Source organism: Colletotrichum orchidophilum (genome assembly GCF_001831195.1).
Source record: "Colletotrichum orchidophilum strain IMI 309357 chromosome Unknown Scaffold_36.1, whole genome shotgun sequence".
NCBI classification, from domain to species: Eukaryota; Fungi; Ascomycota; class Sordariomycetes; order Glomerellales; family Glomerellaceae; genus Colletotrichum; species Colletotrichum orchidophilum.
The window spans coordinates 162,499-176,435 of NW_019172992.1; the positions used below are offsets into that span (position 1 = coordinate 162,499).

At 54.3% G+C, this 13,937-nt stretch overlaps 5 protein-coding genes across 5 annotated transcripts; 2 read left to right on the forward strand and 3 right to left on the reverse strand.

Annotated features, from left to right (window-relative positions):
* Positions 1-904: 904 nt before the first annotated feature.
* On the reverse strand, positions 905-2,752 carry CORC01_05237 (dynein light intermediate chain; the record flags this gene model as incomplete). The annotated part of the gene is made up of 5 exons (XM_022616881.1): positions 905-1,066; positions 1,133-1,809; positions 1,863-1,956; positions 2,013-2,395; positions 2,446-2,752. 5 exons carry the CDS (start codon positions 2,750-2,752, stop codon positions 905-907), a joined length of 1,623 nt encoding a protein of 540 aa, XP_022476586.1.
* Positions 2,753-3,458: 706 nt separating this feature from the next.
* Positions 3,459-4,541, forward strand: CORC01_05238 (RNA recognition domain-containing protein; the record flags this gene model as incomplete). Its single annotated transcript, XM_022616882.1, has 2 exons — positions 3,459-3,514; positions 3,575-4,541. The coding sequence occupies 2 exons, from the start codon at positions 3,459-3,461 to the stop codon at positions 4,539-4,541; spliced, it is 1,023 nt and encodes a 340-aa protein (XP_022476587.1).
* A 160-nt stretch (positions 4,542-4,701) lies between these two features.
* On the reverse strand, positions 4,702-6,185 carry CORC01_05239 (WD repeat domain-containing phosphoinositide-interacting protein 4; the record flags this gene model as incomplete). Its single annotated transcript, XM_022616883.1, has 4 exons — positions 4,702-5,628; positions 5,680-5,777; positions 5,835-5,873; positions 5,936-6,185. Coding segments are annotated over 4 exons (1,314 nt in total), but the record flags the coding sequence as incomplete, so codon positions are not given.
* Positions 6,186-7,511: 1,326 nt separating this feature from the next.
* On the forward strand, positions 7,512-8,942 carry CORC01_05240 (septin; the record flags this gene model as incomplete). The annotated part of the gene is made up of 6 exons (XM_022616884.1): positions 7,512-7,584; positions 7,664-7,780; positions 7,840-7,927; positions 7,984-8,121; positions 8,174-8,641; positions 8,696-8,942. 6 exons carry the CDS (start codon positions 7,512-7,514, stop codon positions 8,940-8,942), a joined length of 1,131 nt encoding a protein of 376 aa, XP_022476589.1.
* A 748-nt stretch (positions 8,943-9,690) lies between these two features.
* On the reverse strand, positions 9,691-10,713 carry CORC01_05241 (uncharacterized protein; the record flags this gene model as incomplete). Its single annotated transcript, XM_022616885.1, has 3 exons — positions 9,691-10,182; positions 10,257-10,430; positions 10,534-10,713. The coding sequence occupies 3 exons, from the start codon at positions 10,711-10,713 to the stop codon at positions 9,691-9,693; spliced, it is 846 nt and encodes a 281-aa protein (XP_022476590.1).
* Positions 10,714-13,937: the final 3,224 nt, after the last annotated feature.

Consider the following 13,937-nt stretch of genomic DNA (forward strand, 5'->3'; position numbering starts at 1 on the left):
CAGAGAAGTGCAAGGCTCTGGGACAGCCTACCGGATGGTACGAGAGATAGGATGGAAAGAAAAGCAGGGTTTCGACCGCCGCGGATCAGGAATTTGCCCATATTGCTGCCTCCTTCAAGAATTCAACTTTTTGCCGTTCTTTCACTAGATGGTGTGCATGTATTATAAGTCATCTACGAGGACTTTAGAGTGACTCCTATCGATGAGAATCAAACACAAATGAGCTCAGTTTCGCGCAGAGCTCTGTTTCTAGCTTGGTAGGGTAGGGTGGCGGTTCAAGTTGACTTGGACAGCCCGCCCCCTCCCTCCTGGACTCTGGCAAACGAGATGGTAACGACGCCTTCGACTCTCATCAAGAACTCAAGGACACATCAGGGAATCGACAAGAAACGCATCACCAAAGAGAAAACCAGATTCGTAGTTGCATATCGGTTGAGTACAAGTGGATAACCCTCGTCCGGGATTTCCAGCTTCAAAGACACCCCAACTCTGCCGCCACGATGTCCGGCCGGCCACCTCTTTGAAACTAACACCAAACGCATACCATTGTCATAATCGGGGTATCTATTCTACAGCGACTGACTGACTAATTGCTCGCCTGACTAAATCTCGCTCAACCGCCGCCACTGTCTCGCCTCGTCCAGGTAATTATTACCTTCTCCAACATGTATCGAAGGAGGCAAGTTACTCTCTCTCCCTTGCCGTCGCTTTCTTTCGTGGCCAATCTCCATCAGTTATGGTACACACTCTCTCAAATTCAACACGACCACTCTCAAAAGAAGACCGATTGGGTATAAAGTTAACCGCTTGGCCAGGTTTAAAATCGACGTCGGCCATGTCACGGGCCGATTACGAGAACGCGCGTGTCCGGCCCATCTCCCAGTTTCGCTCGCCATCAGCCTACTTACGAGCCGCCACGGGGGCTTCCGTTTGCAGGTTGTTTGCGGTTCATCAAACCGCTGAAGAAAGCCTGGAGCTTGTCGTTGTCCATTTCGTCAGGATTCTCTTCAGCGGAGTCAGCAGGTGGCGTGGTGGGGTCCTGTGCAGCACTGTATGCCTGACGGTCCTGCGTCTCAATGTCAGCCCTCTTCAAAGTTCACCTCACATCGGCGCTGAGTGGGTGGGTTCTCACCTTAAGCCGCTGCACCATGTCGTCGGCATCCACTTGGATGCCTCCCATATTAAATTGCACAGGCCCAATGTGCTGGCTGACCTTGCCATCATCAGCTCCCTGCCGCAACGCATTGGAGTCCGACTCGTCGGTCCGCTGTCCCGTTCTTGACTTTGAGGCATCCGCCTTCTTGTCGTCGTTACTTCGGCTGCGGTGCGTCTCCAGAGTCTGTAAACTCGAGCCGAGGAACTCTTGCGTATCGGTTGACGACATCTCCAGTTGCGACGAGTCGCCGTCCCGGCCTGCAAACGAGATTGCGCTGCCGGCCTGGCTGAGGTCGCGTATCCAGTCTTCGAATGGCGCTACTGCCGAGGACGAAACTTCGCCATTGTAGTCTCCGTCTGCCTTTGCCTTGGCCAGAATGCTCAAACCTTCAGTCGTCATCGCGGGTGAGGGGAATGTTGACTGTAGGTCATGCGACCAGCCCTGACTGGTGGCCTCGACATCGAACCCATCCCTTAGTACGCGGATCTTGCCCCAGGAGTCCCAGTTTGGCGGGACCAGGATCTTGTCTCTGTCGATCACGTTGTGCTTCAACGGCTGCCGTTTTAGTAGGGAGGTGATGCCCAGACTCGAGTGCACCAGACTCGGTATGGATGAAGGGACGTTCGGTGTGGCGTAGATGAGCGATGCGCCGTCTGGGGAAACAGTGTTAATATGGCCTTTGACCTTGGAGAAAGGGCAAACGTACGTCTCAACAGCACTGTCCGGAGATACTGTAAAACCTGGTCAAAATCGCCCTCCTTCCACCCTTGCGTCTTCTCCAGGCCCTCCATCTTCTCCGCCTACGAGTTCATTAGCATCCATACGATCGATCTCTCGGCATGGCACATCATCTCACATTCTGGCAGACGACGCAGAGCGGCAAACCTATGCCTTCCTCCCATTCGCCGGGCCCAAGAGGCAGTGCGACGTCGCCTTCACTGGTTGTTGCTCCCGTGCCATCGAGGTTCGTCGAGCCGCCTCCCCTACCCCTATCCCGCCAACCGACCATCACTTCCTCCATAGTCGCTTGACACTCGTGGCTCGAGCTCTCAAGAATGCTCCGCATAAACAAGATCCATTCCCTCAGTTGGCGCATCCACAAGTGTGGTGTAGACCAGTCAAGAAGCACGACCATTAGGGTGTTCGGTATCGTTTCGGGTGTAATTAGGGGTTGAATCAGTTTCGGGAACGAGTCTGAGGGGTTCGAAAGCATGTAGAGGGAGATCCGCGCAAGTATGTCTAGAGAAGGAGTCAGCATCAGGAGAAACCAAGTCGAGCTCTCGACGAACCTTCTTGATCGGCATCCAGGACGTCGTAGTAGGTATAACCAAGAGCGAAGCTGTTTGCGATGGGAGGCGTCTTTGAGCTGTTGCGATCCAGGCTTCGCTTCTCGCTGCTATGCGACAGGGACTCGACGAATTCCTTTTGCGACTCTGGCGAACCTCCCAGAACGATCATGTTCTTCTCCGGGAGCCGTTTGCTGCTGGCTACGTTGTCAAGCATGGAGCTCCAGAGGTCCTTCTTCTCTCCATTGCGGCCGTCTGACCCGGCGGAAGCCGAGGTGTACGTCGACACCCGATTTGCGCTTGCCGTCATGATTGTGTTCGTCGCTGAGGAGGACGCATGAGGGGGGACGGTCAAATCGTGGGTCTCGGGACGTGGTGTTTTGGTCCAGGAACCTAAGTGGGTGGGTTGACAGTGGACAGCTTTATGCGTATGCAAATAGACGCGTCGAGTCGCGGTGTAGGTAGGCAGGCCAACAAGTGTTCTGGATTGAGGAGTTTCCCGTGGCGTTCAATATAGGAGATACAGTAAAATAAGCGGCTTGAACCGGAGCAAAGATAATGTATCCAGAAGCTGGAGTCTCAATTTAAACGGGCGGCCGCATTCTCCCCACGACTACTGGCACCTCACATGCGCTTTCTCATGCCCCTTCCTCAAAGTGTCGGGGAATTTGAGGTCCGGACCGGCTGTTTTCCCGAGCTATCTTGGAACTATGCAATGGTGCAGTGACATTGCAGCACACCTCAGTGAGGTGCCGCGTGCGCTAAGTCCTGAAGTGTAATTTTAGGGGTCGTCTTGGGGCGCATTTGGGGGAGATGACGCACTGACAGTGCTATGGCGACCAACCAAAACATCGGCGTTTTTCTTCTTTTTTTTGAGACGGGAAGCTTTTTGAAGCTTGGAATGCCGCTACCCTCAGCCTCGCAGAACTGGAGCTTCACACTCCTAGCCGCCTATCACGAAATTGATATCTGCCGAAAGCTGAGGTGGTTCTCAAGCTTGCTTCACCATCGCAAGCATGAACAAGATTCGCGCAATCCAGGAGCTCAACAAGAAAGAGATTGAAAATGGAATGTAAGTCACTAGGGCGTCGTCCCCCATGCAGACTGAGAATCATGCGCTGACAGGCAGTAGCTCCCCCGAAGGCTCCTGGCACGTCGACTACCGCGACACGGCGTACATTTACTTTGGCGGGCTCCCCTACGAAATGTCCGAAGGCGACGTGATCACCATCTTTTCCCAGTTCGGCGAGCCCGTCTGGCTCAAGCTAGCCCGCGACAAGGAGACGGGCAAATCCAAGGGCTTCGGCTGGCTCAAGTACGAGGACCAGCGCAGTACGGACCTGGCCGTCGACAACCTCGGTGGTGCGACAATTGGTGGTAGCCGCATGATCAGCGTAGACCACGCGCGCTACAAGTTCCGCGACGACGAGGACCCGGACGAGGGCAAGGTGGACTGGGCGACGGTCCTGAAGCAGGAAGGGGGCGACAAAACGGACGAGGGGTCTGGGGACGACGACGAGGAGGAGGAGCAGCGGCCGATGCTACCTGAGGAGAGGGAGCTTGCGCTGCTGATTCGGGACCACGACGAGGACGACCCCATGAAGGCGTTCTTGATCGAGGAGAAGAAGGCCGAGATCCAGGAGGCGCTGCGGCGGCGGGATGACAAGTCTGAGAGGAGGAGAAAGCACAAGCATCGTCATCGATCGCACAGGTCGCGCAGGCACGATAGCGATGAGGAGATGGGGGATGCGGACCGCGACGAGGACAGGCATCGCAGCCGGAGGTCTCGCCGCGATGGTACGCCTGATGACAGGGATCGCAGAGACGAGAACAGGAGTTCACGCAGGCACGCTCGTAGAGACGAGCTCCATGATGGGAAAGCGAACAGGGATGATGGGGGTCGGAGAGATAGGGATCGATCCAGAGATAGACGGGACCGGGACCGGGACCGGGATCGGGGCGATGACGGGGACACGAGGAGGGAGCGCCAGCATCGTGATCGCGATGTTTCGGAAGAACGCCAGCATAAAAGGCGTAGAGATCGTGATGATGAGCGGCTTCACACAAGGAGGAGTAGGAACAGAAGTAAATCGCCATAGTCTCGATGATATGAATAATACCAAATAATAAATGAAGCGATGCTATCGCTGATGTCCCTGAATGCCTTGTTTGTCCATGATCAACGCCGTATGTCAGTCATACCATGCCCTAAACCAAATAGCAGCATGACTCCCATGAGCCAGCCTTAGAAACGTCTCATCATGAAGCGCTGCCCAAGTATCGCTTCCAACCTTCTCGCACGACGTATCGGCGTCCGTCCTCGCCCTTGGATATCACGAACTTCTCCCACCTGGCGTCATGTCCGGCGCCAATAATCACCAAACTGTCCTCCGTGATCCATCCGATGACCCCTTTCTGTGGTCTCGTTGTTCCAAGGGTCGTCTGGTCTGACATGGGCAGGCCGCCGATCAGGGGGTCATCACCTGCTTCGAACGGTGCAGACGAGAAAGAGTACACGTCGGAGAACATCCGCGGCATCAGGGGGATCTTGCCCAGGAAGCCCCAGCGGCCCTTGCCATCGTCGGCCGGCCTGCCCGCGAGAATACCAGATCCTGCCATTTGCGACACCGTCGGGCTGGTCGGCGCGGTCATGGGCTTCTTAGGGTGCGGGACGTCAAACACGTGCAGCGTCGACTTGTCTGATGTGCAAGCGAGCTTCGTGCCCTCGGGGCTGAAGGCGAGGGAGAAAATGGTGGCCGGATCAACGCCTCGCCGCAGCTCGGCGAGCCTGGCACAGTTGCTCGTGGCAAAGACTCTGATGAGAGTGCCCATCTCGCTCGCTGTGGCCAGAAGCTCACCATCCGGGCTTACTTGAATAGCCCGAAGGGCAGATGAGTGAGCGGGGATGATGCTGACGTTGCCGGTTCCAATGTCGACGAGCTGGATCTGGCCAACCGTTCTGCCTGGGAATGCAATGGTCTTGTCTGACATGGCAACAAGGCCGAGAGGGTTGTCCGTGGTCTCGTACACTGACTGCAGGTCGGGAGGCTTTGCAAACGAGTATACGCGAACGCTGTTTTGGAGCGCAACGACGATCCGGTTTCGACCGATCCGGACGCCCCGCACTGGTGTTAGAGAGGCGATCTCTATGGCCACTCTACCTTTCATATCGTCCCAGATAATGGTCTACGCGAGGAATTAGCTTAGTCCTGGAGGGTTGAATGGGTTGATATATACTTTGGTGCTGCTAAACTTGGGTTGTCTGCCGCCACCGACGAGAGCTAGGTAATTCGTGGTTCCCATCATCTCGACTAGACCGATGCCAGCGTTGAAGTCTATGCTAAGGTCAGCTCAATGTGTATAAGAGCGACTGAAGAGGGGTGAGTGCGAACCTCTGGATGCCTTGAGAAGGCAAGACTTGGTATGGAAGACTACCGGATGTCAGGGATGGTTGGAGATCTCAAGTGACCACTACTCGACTTCCATAACTTACTGCATATTCCTGAGTTGAGACCAACTGAGAAGCAACTAGCATCATTGTTGAACGACACGGAAAGTACCACGGTCGAGGGCGCCGTCTCGATAGGTGGGCGAGTGTTCATTGTGGCTGGTAGAGTACGAATACCGTGCCTGTAAGTCGCAGTACCAGGTCGGTGACGCCTCGCCTGCGTGTGTGACGGAGAGGGGCTCGGTAATAAGGGATGAGCGCTGCGGATGCAAGACTGGCGGGCCAGGCCAATATTCTGTTGTTCTTGGAATTCTTCGTTAGGATATCATCCTTGGCAAGTGCATCTCTCGAAAAGAGAGGCTTTCAGCTGGTGATATTGATGGTAATGTTGCCGGGCGACAACGGGATGAAGCACCTCTTAACACCGGTAGTGAGTTGGGCGGGTCGGAGTCAGCTGGATTGCCGAGTCAGGAAGCTGGGGGAGGGTAAGTAAGTTGGCAGGGGAGATTAGCAAGTGTACATAGTACGCAGTTAACAAACAGCCCCCAGCGATGATTCAAAGGGACTCAAAGGCGACGGTTTGCAGAAATGGAAAGGAACGATGCTCACAAACAAACAAGACCTCGTGGACAGTGTCTCAGCAGATGGGAACTGAAGTTACCTTAGGCTGGGAACCCTCGAAGTGAGGTACGTACATAGCGTATCGTCCCGTCTCTTTCGGCGCATCAAACCACCTAAGGTAAGGTTAGGTACCTACTGCCTATGGAAGTACCTAGGCACCTTAGGTAAGGCAGGCACCGGTGAGGAACAGTTGGGATGAAGTGAGTGTGTGATCCAGGCATTTGCCACGTATGTCCAGCTGGTCGCCAGCTGGTGCAGCCGCCTCCCCAAAGAACGCGAAACATGTTTAGTCCCTTCACACACGGTGCAAACGCGCCAACATCCAACGTGCGTGCTGCAGCCAGGCGGGACAGCTTCAGCACTGACCATATGCCAGTCTCGTGACCTGTCATCCTCTCTCTCCCAAAATTGCCCGAGGATACCCCGCTATTGGTGCCTTTCCCGTATTGGCTTAGTGTCAATTTTGGGGGAAAGGAGCGTGGGCCGGGGAGTTGCTGCCCCCTGAATTGGGCGTGCAGGAGCAAGCAATCAATTGGCTGGGGGGGCACTTGGGGTCGTCCTGCTGCAACATTTTGTGTGAAATTGCATTTTCCAACACCCGTCGGTCAAGACCCTCCCGTCCCCTTTAGCACCTGCACCTCCTGTCCGACACCCAGGTCCCAATCCAGAACAACGACATTTGGGATCCAGCAGTCCTTTTGCTCCGTTCATCTACGACACAACACGACACTTGCTGTCCCTCGAAACGATATCGTCGCCATTCTTTTCTCGTCAAGTCGTTGAATTGTTCAACGACTCTTTGCATACCCTCGTCCAGATTAAGCGTTACATTCAACGACCGTCGTATGTTTGCCTACCTGTCTCAGTCTCTCTCTCCCTACTACACCATTCCGGCCCCCATTCAGCAATTCCTCTCCCGACTCCACGAAGCCACCATGGCTCCAATGCATCTACCTCCCTCAAGATACCCCGTTGCTGACCACAGCCGACACTACAGAAGATGATGCGCAGAAAGAAGAACGTGAAGAAGGGAATCCAGTTCTGCTTGATGGTCTGCGGAGCATCAGGCACTGGTACGTCTCCCCCTACCTGGACAATCTCGTGTTCGCTCGACGACGACCAACTTCCGTCGACTGACTTGTGATCTTACAGGAAGAACCACCTTCGTCAACACTCTCTGCGGAAAGAGTGTGCTCGGCCACAAGGAGGCAGACGACCCCAACAGCGCCTCTGTTGAGGACGGTGTCAAGATCAAGCCTATCACTGTCGGTGCGTGACTACCTTGTCAGGCCTTTCGATATCGCATCAGCAAACTAACAATTCCATAGAGTTGGAGTTGGATGAGGAGGGTACCCGCATCTCCCTGACCATTGTTGACACTCCCGGCTTTGGTGACCAGATTGACAATGAGGCCAGGTATGGCGCCACACGCGGGTGTTGTGATGGTATCGCGGTTGCTGACATGTACACAGCTTCTCCGAGATTGTCGGCTACCTCGAGAGACAATACGATGACATTCTTGCCGAAGAGTCTCGTATCAAGCGTAACCCTCGTTTCAGAGACAACCGTGTGCATGCTATGCTCTACTTCATCACACCCACCGGTCACGGGTAAGCCCGCCGCTTCTTGGCCGCTATTGACCGCCACTAACTCAGACAACAGTCTTCGCGAGTTGGATATCGAGCTCATGAAGCGCCTGGCTCCCCGTGTCAACGTTATTCCCGTTATTGGCCGTGCCGACTCCCTGACCCCCGCTGAGCTCGCCGAGTCGAAGAAGCTTGTGATGGAAGACATTGAGCACTACCGCATCCCCGTTTACAACTTCCCTTACGACATCGAGGAAGATGACGAGGACACTGTTGAAGAGAACGCCGAGTTGAGAGGTCTGATGCCGTTCGCGATCGTCGGTTCCGAGGAGATCGTTGAGATTGGTGGTCGCAGCGTCCGCGCCCGCCAGTACCCATGGGGTGTTGTCGAGGTTGACAACCCGCGCCACTCTGACTTTCTCGCCATCCGTTCCGCACTTCTTCACAGCCACCTGGCCGATCTGAAGGAGATCACCCATGACTTCCTCTACGAGAACTACCGTACCGAGAAGCTCAGCAAGTCTGTTGAGGGTGGTGCTGGAGTGTACGTTCCCCAAGTCCCCTTTCTTTCCGTGTTACTAAGCTGACCACGTCATAGCGACTCGTCCATGAACCCCGAGGACCTCGCCTCGCAATCTGTGCGCCTCAAGGAGGAACAGCTGCGGCGAGAGGAGGAGAAGCTCCGCGAGATCGAGATCAAGGTTCAGCGCGAGATCAACGAGAAGCGGCAGGAGCTCTTGGCCCGCGAATCCCAACTTCGCGAGATTGAGGCTCGCATGCAGAGGGAACAGTCTGCAGCAGCCGGCGGCCCCGCCGAGGCCAACGGCGACCACGAAGCCAACTAATTCAACAATTTTGGCCCCTGCTTATGGTTACCCCAAACTGCGACGTTGGTCTTTTTCTATACTGGCGTTGGTTTCCGTGCTGTGTTGAAAGAGAAAGAACAATATTCCCCTATGCGAGTTCGTTTCTCTTGACACGAAGATAAAAACCCCAAAAAGGTCTACTACGAATGCGACGACTGGAGAGAGGCTACCGGCTCGGCAGATGTATGGGAAGAAGCGGTGTACGTTCTCGGGGTGGAGGTACAAAGGCTTCTACTCTAGGTCGAGAGCGAGGGGATCATGGGGGAGATTGGGACCTGTGGGCCACAAGCTACTCGTCAATCTGTTTCCATCATCCCCATGACGTCGCCAACCCACATCTCTCCGGCCGTGCCTTTGCAGCCCTTTTACTAACGCCCTCATTTTCCTTTTCTATTAGTCGACTTCTAATGCTGATATCACATTACTTTACCGCTTCACCAAATTCAAGTTTTGTTTACCACGTGATGTCTAATCGATGCACTACCCATTCTGTGATTCAGACTGTATTATATCAATTTACTACAGAGGCATGTGAAGGAGAAGCATGCAAACACCATCCTGGCACCCGATTGCGCACCAAAAGGTATGGCACATCCTGGCTTGACAACGAAGGCTAAAGCAGCCCTATTTTCACTTGAAAGCAACAACCTATTTGAAGCCGAGACTGCGTGACCACGAATTCCAAAATACGCTACGAGAGCATCGGGGTATTGTTTGACGGCCCAGCTTAGTTGTTCTGCTGGCTGTTCAAGATGCGCAGAATCGCCAAGAACAGGTTGATAATGTCGAGGTACAAGCTAATGGCGGCGGCGATCTCCTCCTCGACGTGGTGGTGGCGCATAATGAGTTGTGTGTCAACGAGGATGTAGGCGCTGAAGATGAGAGCGGCAATGCCGCCGTAGACGAGCTCGCCGGCGGAGCTGTAGGGGAAGAACATGTACATGAAGCCAAAGAGGATGAGGCCCCAGAGGGCGCCACCGAGGTAAGGGATCCAGGAGGTGAAATCGTATTTTGTCTGGCAGGCAAAGGCGGTAAGGAAGATGAAGATGCCTGCGGTGAGAAAGACTGCGTTGAGGACGATGCCTGCCTTGTAGAAGGAGACGATGACGGAGATTGTGTAGGCTTCCATGAGGGTGAAGCCTGAGAGGAAGAGGAGGTTTGTCGGGTAGGACTTGCGTTTCCAGAAGGTGAGGAGCATCATGATGATGGAGCCGAAGAGCTAAGGGTTTGTCGGAGTTAGTTTGACGTCTTGAGATAGGGAAGGGCTTGTGAAGGGAACGGAGGGGTACGTACGGATGCGAAGACGAGGCCGGGGTGGGCCTGAATCCAGGTCTTGTAACCATCGCTAAAGAAGCTGAGGGCGGAGACGGCGCCGGTCGCGATGAGCTGGACGGTGAGGATGGCATAGACTTTGCGGATGAACTGGTTTCTGATGTCGGTCGTGGCCTCTGCTACTGAGCCGCCAAACTGTGTGGAGGATGTATGTGTCAGTGGAATCTGGTTCACGATGGGATTACGGGATATGCGGATGCGGCGGGTTTCCTGAGGAGAGCTTGGGGAGCTGGCTTACCTTGAAATCATCGGGGAGGTCGTCGTCTTGGCTGCTGCGAGGGGCGCCGCCGCCGAAGAGGCGATCGGTATCTGAGGCGGCGGTGGGTTCGGCCTGGTAGGCGGGGGGCGCCTGGGCGTAGCTCGATGCTTCATCGGGGTCCTGGGTCGGCGCCGGAGCGTACTTTGTCTTTGAGGCCATCGTTTACTTTGGGATATTGACGGTTACGTTTGGCTGCGAACTGTATAGAAGTTGTACTTGGTCGTCGAGGCAGCGCGGAGATCGAAAACTTGCACTGTAGGTTAATGACGAGGACTTTTGAACCTTTTTGCGTTGGTTGCCTGTAGGAAGGTTGAAGGAAGGTCCGGGAGGAGGGTCGTCGTCGTCAGGATGGAATCATGTGGGGAGTGCCTGATGCGAACGGTCACTGCATGCTTACACAGCTTTGTGTGGCTGACGGGTCTGGGGAAGAGCGTGGCGTTGGTGGAGTCATGTGATGGCAATGAGGCGTCGCAGAATCCTCGGGCGAGATCGTCGAGGTTCTATTCTTTTAAGAGCATTTAGTTCCTTCTCGGCTTACTTATGTATTTGACGGAGAGATATTTAATTAAGCAGAGTTGACGTGAAATCATGTCTTGTTCGGCATGTTCCCTGCACTTTGGACCGTGCTTGAAGACATGGAGCAAGCGCAAACGCTAATAGCGGCGCAGACAGCAGGGTAATTTCAATATCCTGAATCAATGGACCTGGCATGTTGCACCTTGAGGCTTGAGTGGCTGGCAGGCTCTTGACAAACGCGTGGTCTGATGTTCGCAGCTTTCCGCAGGCTGCAGCTAAGGAGAGGTTCTACGTCTCTATGCGTAAGGAATTGTGGAAAGGCAAATAAATGGACACACACGCACGTCAGATCACTATCACCAACTCCGCAAAGTGGCGGCCTCGAAAAGATCCGACCTGCCGATACTCGTCGAAAGACGGGATGAAACGCGGAGGCCGAGAGATAGAAGGGAGAGAGAATGAGAGAGATCTTGACAAGCGCTTCTGGACGCATGCACGGAACAAGTAGAGGACAGAGCTGAAGTACGGGAGGACGGGTAAGGACGAGGACAAGGCGGAAGTTTAGGGTCCTGGCTTGTCGCCCTGGGTTGGTGTCTGCGTTGCGAGGTCCGACCGTATTTCGTCTGTACCTCTCTGCGCCGTGGTGTCGCATACGGGCGCGGGCATGTACGAGTGGGCGATGGGATACCGAAAGGTAGCTACGGAAATTTGCATTTGTGATGCGGAGGAGAAAGGATTCTTTACCGTTTTGTTATGGCGGATGAACAGGAAGGCCAACAACAAAACGGGCTTGTCATCGAGATGGAGGCGGGGGTGGAGGTGTCACGGCCATGCGCGGAGTGCGGTTTGCGGCTCTCGGCTCTCGAGAAGGGTCTTTCAAATTGAGGAGTTTTAGTGTTCTGACAGCACCGACGCAGATAAAAACAAAATAGAAGAGGAAAAAAACGACGGCCTCGTTCTTGATGCGAGGTGACGGAGCTGACAATTGGCTGCTGCATGTCGCCATGGCATGGGGAGGGGTGGAGGGGGCGGGAGAAGGGGAGCCAAGGTAGGGTAAGGTACCTAGAAGGGAGGTACGTTACGGATATTCGAACAGCATCCGAGATAGCTTGCAATAGGGTCCAGTCGGGCTTGATTTGGGTCCAGGCTTTTGCGGGAGTCCAGGCGGTGTCAAGGACAGACACTGCTCATCGAATGCATGGCGCAGGCCAAATTAAACAAAAGTCATTTGTTGTTGTTGGACGTTGCACAGATGAAAATAGGGGTATCTAATAAACGTCTGTGAGACTTGGTTAGACAAGCGGGAAGAGAGATCAGAGGGGAAAGCCAAATCAATACGGATACAACTGCATAAGGTATACGTATACAGGTCTCTCCGGAACGTGGAAAAAGCAAAGAACAGAGGGGGGAAGAAGGATGGGTACAAAGAAAAGTTGACATGATTGACAGGGGGCCTGTATAGTAAACATCGATAAGAGTCTACTATGGTAGGGGTGAAAATCACTTCATTTTAAACGCCGTGCAGGTCGGCAAGATGAAGATTGTCAATGTCCATGCCATTCTCGCGGTGAGCCCTCTACTGGGAGTCTAGGACGGCGGAGATCAGCGATGGGCAACGCACAATGCCGGGAAAACGAAGAAGAAACCAGAACACGACGGTGTTGAAACTTGGTGAGAACGAGTAGACCCGCCCGTCCCTTTCTCTCCATCTTCAACTCGCAGCTCGTCCCCTCCCGCCACTCTGTTTCTCACACCTCGGCCTTGGAATTGATTTGGGCTGGCCAGCATCTGCCGCTCGTAAGGACACAGTGGCTCTCGAACCCAGTTATCTGCATCAATAGGGTCTTTCCATTGGTGGTCCAGGTATTCGTAAAAGGCAGAGAGAGTAAACAAGAGGGGAGGACGTGGGACGGGAGGGGGTCGGTTCTCTCCCGACGACAAGCGACGGCCCACGGGCGACAACAATCAAGCTTCCACTCATGTTTACAATTTAAAGGCACCCACGCACCGTCCAATTCCACCGTCCACGTCCCAGCGCAGCATCAAGCTGCAGCCAGACTCGAATGGGATAAGGGGTCCCCCACCCCGTCCCTCCCCAAATTCCCCCTTCAAAGCACGGTCGGTACGTACCAGGTGCCGCACTCATTCTGGGAAAGAGACAACCAGGGACCAAGAGAACCCTGGTGCTTTTATTGGCCGATGCCTCTTGCCCACATCCCTTTCCCATGTCCAGACTCCAGCGTCACTCCTCTCAGTCTCTCGCCTTCTCCCCCCAGGTTCTCTTCCATTTTCCAATAGCAAGCCGTCCTCACCGCCTTTGATGAACCTTTTTGGCCCACTAAGACTTGGCCGGCGATCTCTGCATGACGGCGATGGGAGCTACACGTGTAAGGTAGGCGGGCTGTGTGGGAGAGATTGACACTTTGAGAGTATCAATCTCCAACAGGACTCTCTGTCTCTCTCTCTCTCTTTCTGTTAGCCTTTGGTTTCTGCACCCCTGAGCCACCTCGGTCAAAGGTGAGCTGGCTTGGCAGCCGGTTGACTTACCCCTTCCCTTCCCCGGGGCTATGAGCAAGGGCAAGCAAGGCAAGAGCAACATGTACACTATGTAGGTACATGAGTACTTCAGTGGAGCCTCCTTGGGCCTTTTTTTTTTCTCGAGACGAAGCTGGGCTTGTAGGGGGAAAGACGCGAGCCATTAGCACCCTGTACCTTAATCCACGTTTCCACCCGCCGCCGCGCTTCAGGTCTCTTGCTACCTTAGGTTTTCTTGTCCTTATCCGTACAAGTAGAAGAAACAATAGAACAGAAAATGTCGCGCCAAATGTATTCGTGACTTGAAGAAACTCTGTCCCAGCCACTGCTAC